Below are 12,998 nucleotides of genomic sequence, written 5' to 3' on the forward strand. Positions count from 1 at the left end.
CCATTGGGACAAGAGGTTTATTGTCCAAAATTGTATTTGTAAATGCTTTGTGATTACATAAAAAAAAAAAAACTCCATCTAACAGTCCCGTTTTGATAAAGACGTTTGATAATGATTTCTCTCAAGTATACACTGTAAAAAAACTCTCGTAAAAAAACGACGCCTCAGCTGCCAGAAATATTCTGTTCAATAAAATTTTCCTGTAAAACTAAACTTTCCCCTGTTTTTCTTGTAAATTAGCATTCTCTTTCTGTAATTTGACGGATTTTGGCCGTGTTTCAAAAATACAGAAAATTTCAAAAATTACATGAATAACCTGTACAATTACGCTTTCACCCCATTTTCTTACAGTGTATGTCTCCTCTTTTCAAACAGACACACCTGTCTCCAGTGGTAATGCTACAAAAGAATCACAAAAACATCATTTATAACTCACAGGTTGTCATCCGTGGGTCATGGCTCAACACGTTTGTTTAGACTTTAAACAGAGATCAGTCTCTCAGAATGAGTGTTCGTCTAGCTGCTGAGGGACGAGCGTCAAGTCCAGTTATGATAATGCCTTGACAATGTAGGAGAGTTATGTTATAAAACACGTGAAGACACACAAAGAACATTTTCGTGAATCATGTGTGGTTTATATTAACAATGCTGTAGGCTAATGCGAGCTTCACTATTACTCTTTGTCCTACTTGTGGTTAGAGAAACAAACCCGTAAGACTTAAGTATTAAACTGTGGCGCTGGAAACTAAAGAAATGAATGATAACTCAAAATGATGTGGTCTGTTGAAATGTGGATGACTTTTCTAAGCTTTTCTAAGGGTTGCGATCAGTCTGCTTGATGATAAAATGAGAGAAGAAACTCTCAGACTTACATTGAAGGAGCGACCTGAGCCAAATCTGGAGACCAGAACATCATTCACACTCATGATGGGCTATTTTCACTGGGCCTGTGAGCAACCGCGCAAAGCACTCCAGCAACTGCATAGCAACATGGGTTACAGCCACCTTAGCAACCACCCTTACACCACACCACACCACAGTAGGGAAGTTTTGCATGCGCAAGCTTCTCTCATATCATATTTCTACAGAAAATTCAAGTTTCATCATTTTTTTAAAAAGAAGTTATATGTGAGAACTGGAAACTTATTTGCAGAGATCATTTCTGCTGTATACTGGTGACAACTATTATTTTTAAACTTGCGGCACCAAATGAAGTTATATTAATTAATGAATCTTAATTTTCTTTCAAAAATATTGAAATTTTAAAATAAAAATATAAGAAACTGTGGCATTTATTACAAATCTGGGTTACCATTACAGTTACTGCTTATGCTGTTATTGTTAAAACTACATTGTTATGTCTCACTACATTATGTTTGGGTTAAAATGTAAAAATAAAAAACTGCTCATGTTGACCAATGTTTTTATGACCAGTTTGCTAACCAAAAATGGTTTATTTTTTTTTATTGTGTCATTTATATTTAATACATAACGTTATATTTAAAGAGTTTAATTCTTGTTGAAAATTTTGTGATAAACACCTTGTGATACTACATAACTGTATCTGCTTTGTCAACAACAATTAAAAACATGCCCACATGAAAAATGCATGTAGCAAACTATAGTTTTTTAATAAAATGTTACGGCATTATAGTAAGATATAAAAATTCTAGATGCTAGCTTTGAAAGCTTTTACTGTAGTAAAAGTATACTACAGTATGTACTACAATTGATCAATTCAATATAATGAATATTTCAGAATACTAGAATATATTATAGTAAATATATATCACTATAGTATAGTAACTAGAACAGAGCATACTATAGTTCTGTATAGACCACTGCTGGAGACGTAAACAAAACCAAGAACTTATATAACAGAATCAAAAATGACCTTTATATTAACCTGTATATGTAAGACTTAAAAAATAATAATACAAAAAATAAAAACAGAAGTACTTATAGACTTCTGTTCACATCTTGCACAGTGGTCTATACTAAAGTATTTCTTAATGTGGGAAAGTTGTTAAAAAACACGTGGCTTCACCACACTTTCTGATAAATATGATTTTGAATGTGAATATCACACTTTATTGATAAAAATAATACTCATATATTCTGATAGGAAATGATTTCCCATTGTGCTCAATGTCAGCACCGGGGAATGAAAGGGAAACGCTGAAACAAAAACTACTCGACTACATTAATACTACATTACAAACATGGAATGTATCATGAAATATTTAGGGATATTAAAGTAATGCTAATGTTAATATATCACATAATGCGTGCTGTAAATGTATATAGCGCTCGGATTGTCTGCATTATTGACCATGAATTTTTGACTCCACCAATAGATCATATACTAAGTGTCCTTATTCAATCGACCCGTGTTAAACATTCATGAGATGAGTGGGTTGTGTATTGTGTACATTACTTTTTCCAACATCTCCAACTTTTCCATGTGCAGATACACACGAGTACAAGAATGAGTTTGATTGGTTTTGATTCCGTTTTCATTTTTGCATGGTTTGTTATTTCTAGCATGCTGTCAGGTTTCAACACACCTCAGAATAGACCATACAGCCAATACTGAAACGACACTGTGGTATAACTTTTATGACCCCTTGTTCATCTCATAAATCCCAGTTTTATTGCACTATGGACTGTTTGGTCCCTCTGTCGGTTGAGATATAAAACTCCATCCAAGTGCTTCTGTCACAATGAAGAGCAAAAGTCCACCGACAGCGCCCTCTAGTGTTGAAGAAGTGAAGTTTCTTGCTTGTTTTTCCAGTTTTCTTCCTTCCTGAAAGCTCAATAATTCCACAACACTATATGAGTGTGTTTTCCCTTCAACGCTTCGAATAAAACAATCCGTAGAGATTAAACATGGGCAGATTGTCTTTGGCAAAGATTCCTTCATAAGTAATGATTCATAAAACCTACAACATAAAAAAGCTTCATTCAATTGGTCAATCTAAATTGAATATTGGATTGTGTCCCATCGACCAAACAGCGCCCAAATGGTTTTGTATTTTCAAATATCGTAATCCAAATGTACATTTTTGGCGTTATTGTAAATGCATGATTTTTAAGTAAAATGAATGAAAACAAAACGAGGAAGACAGCGCAGAAACTCTTTACGAACAGGCCCGGTGGAGTTTTTACATATGTTGTTTAAAGATATAGCGTAGCTGATGTCTTCTCCAATGGTGAGTTGTTCTTTTTATGATGAAAGTTTTCTCTTTTCTACAAAAATAGTATTTTCCATTAAAAGCAGCCGGGTGTCCAGGGCATCACACGTCAGCAAGTACGTGTTTGTGTTAGCGTGTCTTTTCGCGATTCAGAAATTGCTGAAAATCTCGTGTTTCTTGCTCCAATCCATCTGCGGAGCTCTTTTTTTAGCGCGCTTGGCGTAAGCTTTTTCCTTCGCCTCCGCCGCCGTGGGGCTCAGGCACAGACCCATTTCCTCAAAGGGGTCGAGAATATGACTGCTGCTGTCCCTTGAGATCTACACAAACACACACATGGATGAATTTCGACTCGATGCACATTTAAGTGGATGCAATAAAGAGGTACTCCACCCAACACCACAATTCTGTCATGAATTACTCCCCCACCTGTGTGTTCATGTCTTGACTGCTGGCGTCAGAGTGTGTCGATCGTGAGGACGTTCCGTTCACGTGAGGGCTCGAGGAGCCGTTCATAATGGACTCATCGAAATCTGTTTAGGGAAGAAAGATCAAAGCTCGCTCAGTCATCTTTAAGATCAAAAGGGTTTGTGATGAGAGGACAGTTTTAAAATAGACCTGATGAACGGCGTAAACAAAGACATTTGCACTACGTATAGATCACTATTGATGTCAACCTATAGATTTTAACTTTAAGGAAATAAATTGTACTTTTAAAAACCCTTAAGATCACAGAAAAAAAAAATCGCAAGGATTTCTCCTAAACAGCAAAGAGATTAACTGGAGCAAAACAGAAACGTTTGCTTAAAGGTGCAGTTTGCAAAAAAACGCCGCTAGAGGGCGCACGATCGAAACAACAACAATGACTCGCGCTTGATGACTCTGTGAAGGAGCGTGGAATGACGGGACTCAACTCCACCGCTGATGGCCATCAATCAGACGGGAACGAGAAATCATGTTAGCGGATGAGGTTATATAATTGGGAATAATTGTGGTCCATAAATAAGTGACTGCTCGAAACAAGTAAGCGGCTTGCTAGACGCAAGACACTACTTCCGCATTTACCCACGACACTGTTGTCATGCGGTTTCCACATTAGTAAAGGTGATAACAAAGGCGAACGCGGATGTGACACCATTGACAGGCGACTGTTCAGAATGGCGATTTTCTCACAATTTATAAGTAGTTGGAAACATTTGAGATATTGTAAGTACTCGGCTGAACAAAATATATGACACTAGTTTAGTGGTTTTGGGATATTTTATTGTAAAATTGTTACAAACCTTACCTTAAATCTCAAATATTTCTTCTGCGAAAAAAAAGAAACAAATATCTTTATTTAAAGCTGCACCGTAGAACTTCTGCTCACGTGTTCCCCCATGTGGTTGAGAAGTGTAATTGTCTGTTACCAGTGTTGTAAATAATATCGCTTTATAAGCTTCCCTGCAATACACGTGAATTTATTGATTAAGCTAAAGAAACCGGCGACTGCAGAAACGTCCTTTGGAAACCATTTCGCACTCTTCTCCGGGCATGGGATGGGCGGGGCTGTGTGACCACAAAATTAACAGAGTCTGGTTGTAACCGCTATGTGGCTTCTCAGGTAGCAGCGGTAGTAGAAATCGTACAGACTTGTTCTACCACTAAAATCATTTTAGAAACATTATTTAAGGTAAAAAACTACATAGTGTTGCTTTAAGTGTTATGAGAGATCTCAACAATGTCACAAACTGAGCAACCACCAGGTGTCAGTATAACTCCAAGTAGTCTCCCCATATTAGTCACACACATTATGAAGTGCCTTTTTAAAGGAAAAATTCCCCAAAAAACAAGAACTCTATCATTAGTCATTGACCATTTTAAACCTGTATGACTATCTTTCTTTGGCAGAACATAACAGAATATATTTTGAAGAATGTTGGTAGGCAAACAACATTGGAGCCCATTGACTTCCATTGTATAAACACAAAACCACCAAGACATTTCTCAAAACATCTTCTTTTGTGTTCCACAAAAAAACCAAAAAGGATGAACGAATGACGAGCTACTACAGAATATTGCAGATTATGGACAGAACATGATTCAAAGAGCATGAAAAACCTTGATCTGGTCCTTCAGTTAACCTATGTGTGTGTCATGATTAAACTAAACTGGGTTATTTATGCTAAAAAGCTGAAGGTCTGCAGATTTAGACATCTAGATGGAACGCAAATGGAGCGGGCCCTTATGACCCTCGAGTCGACCAAATCGGGGATCCGTCATGCGGAAAAAAAAGGACGATTCCTGCCAGCTAGTGATTATCTGAGATATCTTTCAATAGCCTGTTCAAGGTGCTCGCCTCAATTTAACCTTAATCCGACCCGTATGTTAGGAGCCGGACAGCTGGCAAACAGAACGGGTCTCACACAACATTCAATGACAAAAATGGCCTTCAGCCCAACGTTTAATGGCCTCCGGCCAGAGACAGACACCTCTACATAGAGAAAGCTGAGCATCTGTCTGATTGTAAACCAAAAACATTAAACTCCCCCTCAAATCCCAGGAAAATCAAAACCCCACTTATAAGACTTATTGTGCAATATATAGTATTCAGTTTTGAGTGCTGTTCTGATCTGATGTGCACTTGTAGAAATGTTTATGTATTTTTTATGGTCAAACAAGCCTACTTTCTATGCACATACGGCTCCAAATTCACTTTCCATCTTATGAAAAACGCACGTGAAACAGGTTTTAAGCAGTTATCAAAACATTATTTGAAGCCACAGATATGTTTGAGCACCAGTTTCTTAAAACTCGCGTTTAGGACGTGACTGCTCCACATAAACAAATACAGCACAAACTATTTTATCCGTCTTTAACTCCGTACCTTTGACATGAATGCTGGTTGGGGTGATGCCCAACTTCTTAAAATGATCGTCTGTATCTGGATCCACCACTAGCAAGCGCGTCTCGTTCCCTCCGTTCTTGATGAAGGCCACAACTTCAGCGTGTTTCATACCTTCAATGTTTACACCATTTACCTGTGGAGAGAGAGATTAAATACTGAAAAACAGTATAAAATGATCATTTTTTATTAAATATTTATAAAAAATATTGGTTAATCATCATGCAAAGAAAATATAATATCCTCTATATGAATATACTGTAATTGTATGAAATTACATTGAATATATATTTTCAATATAAGAATAATAAAAAAAAAAAAAATGATACATCGTTAATAATAATATATTATAGTATTATAATAAATTGAAAAATACATCGCTTTGAAAATGAGCACGATTGAGTTGTTTTATTTTAATTCAGGTGCATAATATTTTCCAGTATACTCCCATATATGTTTCTCCTAGGAAAAACCCCAAATTTCTTACTTTGATATATCTGCTTATTCAAAACAATATCTTCTTAAAAAATGATAATATGTTAATATAGATTTGTTAAAATATTGTGCATTTTTAGTCAAAACAAAGGTATAAAGCACAGGATTTCTGGGACTGTCTGCAGTATTTGATGGTGTTCCCCTTGCCCCAGTAACTTCATTCAATCCGGTTCATATTTGTGTCTTTCATCAGATATAAAGGGTTTGTTTCCCTCTTCTAAACCTATTTCACACATTACACTGCCGCTCTATCGGTTGCTTAGCAACATGTTTTGTGGTTCCCAATCAGCCGAACGGAGGACAGACATTTTACCCAAATTACAATCGAATCAATCAAAACAAAAAGAAGCTCCCCGAGCGCTGGCCTGCTGCTGAAGGCGATTTTATCAGCCGGTGTGTCCTGAACACAGATGGAGCGTGTGCTGTATTCAACTGAACATCATCAAATATGAATGCGTGTTGCTGTGGCCGCACGGGCAGTCGTGTGGGTTTCAGGTATCAGTGTCCTGACAGAGAAAAGAGGGGCGCTTTTATCCACTGAGGAGAACTCAAGGGGGCGGGGCTTACAGGGGACAGAAGGTGAGAACAACAACCGGTAGAGATATGGAGAGAATCACAGAACGGTGAAAGATGGGGTGAAATCAAGAATGGATGTCGAAAGCAACTGATTTGGTTTTACTTTGAACTCTTAATCTGGAAAACATTAGCATTAATATTATTATTCATTTGGTCATTATATACAATGTTTAAATGATAGGTTACCATGGATGAAAAACAAACTCATGTTTAAAAAGTGACCGTGTTTGTCTGAGCGTGAGTTTTAAAGGAGATTTTTGAATGGTTCAATGCATTTATAATTACATGTAACTGATTGTAGTTGTAAAAATTAATCATTTTGGCTACAAATTTCAACAAATTAAAAATATTTTTAAATAGCAAATAATCGCATCTGTCTGTCTGGTTATCGTATACAATTAATTGCGATTAATCACACACACACACACACACACACACACACACACACACACACACACACACACACACACACACACACATATATATATATATGTATATTAGAGAAAAATGATAAACATTTATAATAATACAATAATAAACATTTATACATAATTTACATAATATGTATATAAAAAATACAACTAAAATCCTAATACTTAAATATGTGTATGTGTTCAAAGTACAAAATTATAAGGCACAGTACAGAGACATTATGTAAACACAAACTTTTATTCTGGATGTGATTAATTGTAATTGATCATTTGACAGCCCTCCCATAAATAAAGAAATAAATGAAAAATAATAATTAATAAGAAACTTATAAAAATTACACTCTTGACTACACACTGCTGCTTCAAAATCATTGACATAAAAACCTGTCTGAAAAATCACAGATCTCTATAATATCTCTATAATATATGTTATTTCTAGACTTTAATGAGAATAAATGGAGAGAAAATGTGACCCTGGACAACAAAACCAGTCTTATGGGTAAATTTTTTGAACTTTAGATTTTTACATAATCTGAAATCTGAATAAATAAGTTTTTTATTGATGTATGAGTTGTTAGAATAGGACAATATCTGACTGAGATACAACCGTTTAAAACTCAGGAATCTGAGAGTGCAAAACAATCTAAATATTGAGAAAATTACCTTTGAAGTTGTTCATCTGAGGCCATGTAGCAGGCCATCCACTCACAAAAATAAGTTTTATATATTTAAGGTATGAAATTTACAAACTATTTTCATGGAACATGATCTTTACTTAATAACCTAATGATTTTGGGCATAAAAGAAAAATCGATAATTTTGACCCACACAATGTATTTTTGTACTTTACTAAAATTTTTCCCTTGCTACTTAAGATCCAGCGTCAAAACTAGTAAATATGCTGCTTAAAGGGATGCTCCACCCAAAAATGAAAATTATGTCATCATTTACTCACCCTCAGATTGTTCCAAAGCTGTATACATTTATTTGTTCTGCCTAACACAGAGGAAGATATTTGGAAGAATGTCAGTAACCCAACAGATTTACCCATTTACTGCCATATTTGGGAAAATAAATACTATGGGAGTCAATGGGGGATGAGATCTGATTGGTTACTGACATTCTTCCAAATATTTTCCTTTGTGTTCAGCAGAACAAACAAATGTTTTGCTGATCTCCTATATCTATTCATATCTAACAAATGTCTCCATTAGAGTTTCGAAAGAGATCTCAAGAATGTCTCAAACTGAGCTCATGTGTGTCAAGTCTGCAATCAAAAGTCAATATTAGAGAAGATATCCAGAACTCGTGAAGAAGTAGATCTCCTGAACTCAAACATTTCTCATCTGATTTACACAAATCCTGATTATTTTACCCGTTCAATCTACATTTATGTTACAGCTCTCAATGTATTTTAACAACCTTCTCCTTTGTTTACACAATTTTAAGAGAAACATGTCATCTAATTTGATTATTTAATGAAACACTACTAAAAACTCTAAAGTTGTGCCATGTGTTGTAATCTAGTGCAACAGGTCTGATGAAACAAAACCTCTTACATTGCTCTCACACAACATCAACAGGTGTCTGTAGGGCACAGGCCATAACGCAGTATTCTTTAAATCATGAACTCCATGATAAACAGTATAAAAATGTATTAATTTACAGCAACGACTACAGAAAACATCTATACTTGATGTATTTGAGATAAAGTGTATTTATTTTTGTAATAATGCATTCAAATTTTCTGATTTCTGATGTTATTTGTATATTGGTTTACAGTATGGTTACTTCTTGATTCATTTTGTGAAGAACAGAAACGTTTAGTGAGAGTCATCGCATCATCACATGCCGCCCACATGCCTCTCAATGTGATGGATCTCTCAGTGTGTGAATTTAGAAAGCGTGGGAATCATCATGCACATGTGTGTTAGTAAACTGCCAACACACACATGTAAGCCATCATATTTCCAATGTCCCAATGGGATCAATAAAACAATCCTTTCTTTCACTGATGTATTATTGCTGAACGTGACACAAGTGTTAAAGCACATTTAAGCATAACTTGTCTATATTTGCACTGTGGTTTGATGTGCACGATTCTTGGGAAACAAACGGCAATTTCACGTTACTTAAAAGCCAGAGAAAGCGGATAATTTGTGCTCCCTCTCTCACCTCTATGAGTCTGTCCTGTGGTTTGAGTCCAGCGCGGTCTGCGGGTGAGCCGGGGTCCAGGGCCCGCATGTACTGACCAGGTTTTGACCTCTCGCTGTGCAGGTTAAAGCCATAACCTGTATCGGACCGGGCGAGGATACACAGTCTCGGCAGAAGCTCAGGTGGATCTCTACTCGAGGAGTCCGACGATGGCTGAACCTCCTGAGATATGAGAAACAGACACTTATTAACAAATGTAAAAGTACATCTATAAGCTTTAAATAAAGACCTTGACATATTTTCCTTATAGAATGTGCAGCGGAGACTACAAATGTAGCATGACAAACCAAAAATAAGATTTGAGATATGAAGTCTACTGTTCATTCAAGATGGTATGACTGGTCAGGTGAACACAGAATCCGAGGCCACTAGATATACAGAAGAATCTGGGTCTATAAATAACATGATGTGAAGAAGTATTAATGTGTCCAAGTAAAGAGCTCTAGAAAATATCCAACAGGAGCAGTCTAGAGGAAATCATGCCCTTGCATCATGTCGCCATAGCAACCACAATGAAGTCTATTATGGACAACATAATGGTTGGCTTTAAGAGAACATAGTACAGTGTAGGTTATATGAGGACACCATCTTATGCTTGGCCTAGAAATACCACTATGTATAACTATTCATTTGTTTATAGAAATTATTATGTGTTATTATTATGACGTAATTTAACGGAAGGTCAAAGGTTGAAGATATTCTGGACATTAAACACACAAACAAACACTACTGTGCGAGCTGGAAAAGCGCATACTGTACTTAATGATCAAAACATCTTTTAATCACAGAACATCTACAAAGCAGAACATTTCCGCATAAGAACACATAGAAACATGTTGTAATTGTTGACTCACATTGAGATAGACAGATAGGTGGACAGACAGACAGATAGACAGACAGAAGGGCACGCATGCAGACAAATTGTTAGACAGATAGATGGGCAGATAAGACAGACAGACAGACAGACAGACAGTTAGACAGACAAGCAGGCAGGAAAACCGATAGACTAAACATGTTGTACTTTTTAAATCAAATAGAGACAGTCAGACAGACAGACAAACAGACAGATGGACAAACAGATAGACAGACAGACAGATGAAAAAATAGATAGACAAATAGATGAGCAGATAAGATGGACGGGCAGGCAGAAAGACCAATAAATGAGGAAATAGGACAGACCGACAGATAAGTAGATAGATGGACATACAGGCAGACAGACAGATAGAGGGACCGATAGATACAGACAGACAGATGAACAGACAGGCAGATAAACAGACAGACATACAGACAGACATAAGGCAGACAGATAAACCGATAGAGAAAACATGTTGTACTTTTTAAATCACATAGAGACAGACAGACAGACAGACGGACAAACAGACAGATAAACAAATAGATAGACGGATAAATGAGCAGATAAGATAGAGAGACAGACAGACAGACCACCAGAAATAACAAAAACAGACAGACAGACATCTAAATAGATAGAGGGACATGCAGACAGACAGACAGACATCTAAATAGAATAGAATACCAACACACAGATAAATAGATGGATGGACAGGCAGGCAGGGAGACAGACAAATAGAGTGACCGATAGATACAGACAGGCAGATAAACAGAGAGACATACAGACAGAAAGACAGACAAATGGACAGACAGAAAGGCAGATAAACAGACACAGACAGACGGTCAAACAGACAGATAAATAGATAGACAGACTAACATACAGATAAACATATAGGCAGATAGAACAGACACACATACAGGCAGATATAAAGACAAACAAATAGATAGACAGACAGACAGACAGACAGATTTTTTTCGATTCATCTCAATTGTCCATGAAGCTTGAAAGCTCAATTTGCGATGAATATGTGACATTCTCACGGTCTGTGAATTGGATCTTGTGGTTGAACCTGTTTGCTGTGATGAGATTAATGTGATTGACAGTGAGAAAGATCTCTTGGACAAGAGACAGTAGACGTTGAATGTACAACACAGAACAGCATATTCTCAACAATCCACAGTCATTTCACACAGAGCCAATAACACATCTATCCCACCTACAGTTCTCTGAGCCCTGACAGAGGAACTACTGTTACTGACACGCCAGAGAGGAGAGAAAGTGAAGCTCTCAGGTCCGGTGGGTGGAACAAACATTTCTCTTTGTGTTTCTAACACTTCCACTGTTCAACTGTGAGATTCAGTGCAGATCCATCTCTCTGCTGAACCATCAGGTTCATAATATTTCCACCTGGCATTACGCCCTCTTCCTGTTACTCCCGCGTCCTGAGCTTTCTGTTCCGGCTGAAACACAGATGTGTGTGGATAACTATAGGAAAACACTCGGGAGAACAGCAGATGCGGCGCAAAGAATTCCTGAAACTTCCTGTCAAAACAAACCGCGCGCGCGTGCGTGAAAGCTTGCGCTTGTAAAGTGATACAGACGCTTCTGAATTATTGACACATGGACCTCAGGGTTTTCTCACGCGTGACTATCATTAACCCTCTCACAGCTGGTCATCACTGCTGATGTGAGAAAACCACAGAAAATGTTAAACCTGTACAAACAACAGGTCATTGGCATTCAGTGTCATTTAACTTTTCAATCAAGTATGGCTAGAGCAACTATAGCTGCCTGCTGTCTAGACATGCTGACGTTTAAGGGAACATTTCTTACTGTAAAGGAAACTCATTTTCATTTAATCTGCATTTCTAGATGTGCTGTTGTCATTTCAGTCAAGTGTCTGTTCATTTTTACATCAAACCTCAGGAGTGACAAAGTCATAGCAATGTGAAAGACTGACAGCATGACAAGACATTTGAAAACTTAAGTTATCACATAAAAAAAATATTTTTATTGAACGTCTCCTTAATACATGTAAAAGTATTACTGTTGTATTCCCTAAAAGTGAATATAAACTTTCTTTGCAGTATTTGAGGTCTGAAATATCGAGCATCCTTTCTGTTATTTTGACCCGTTTCTACAGTTTTCATTTCTGCAAATATATGAAAATAGAAACAAGATTTTTATTTGATATTTGGGAGAAATATTGTTAGTAGATCAAAGATTGAAACAAAATGATAATTTTACCTAAAACACCTATAAAAAGTACATTCAGAAAAACTGAGAATAATTGTGAATAGTCTCTCTATACAGTATATATATCTCAAATCAGTCAGTTTATTCTTTAGGTGGTAGCT

General features: G+C 36.6%; 1 protein-coding gene across 1 annotated transcript in view; it reads right to left on the reverse strand.

Moving 5' to 3' along the window:
• Positions 1–1,996: 1,996 nt before the first annotated feature.
• The window catches only part of LOC130426931 (Na(+)/H(+) exchange regulatory cofactor NHE-RF2), a 22,498-nt gene continuing 11,496 nt past the window's right edge, over positions 1,997–12,998 (reverse strand). Inside the window, exons 3-6 of the mRNA XM_056753939.1 lie at positions 9,753–9,953; positions 6,058–6,211; positions 3,621–3,724; positions 1,997–3,511 (exon numbers count right to left, since the gene is read on the reverse strand). Of these exons, the coding sequence (XP_056609917.1) occupies positions 3,344–3,511; positions 3,621–3,724; positions 6,058–6,211; positions 9,753–9,953 (627 nt within the window). The 3' untranslated portion in view covers positions 1,997–3,343. The remainder of the gene's footprint in view (positions 3,512–3,620; positions 3,725–6,057; positions 6,212–9,752; positions 9,954–12,998) is intronic.

Source organism: Triplophysa dalaica, chromosome 7 (genome assembly GCF_015846415.1).
Source record: "Triplophysa dalaica isolate WHDGS20190420 chromosome 7, ASM1584641v1, whole genome shotgun sequence".
Classification (NCBI taxonomy): Eukaryota; Metazoa; Chordata; class Actinopteri; order Cypriniformes; family Nemacheilidae; genus Triplophysa; species Triplophysa dalaica.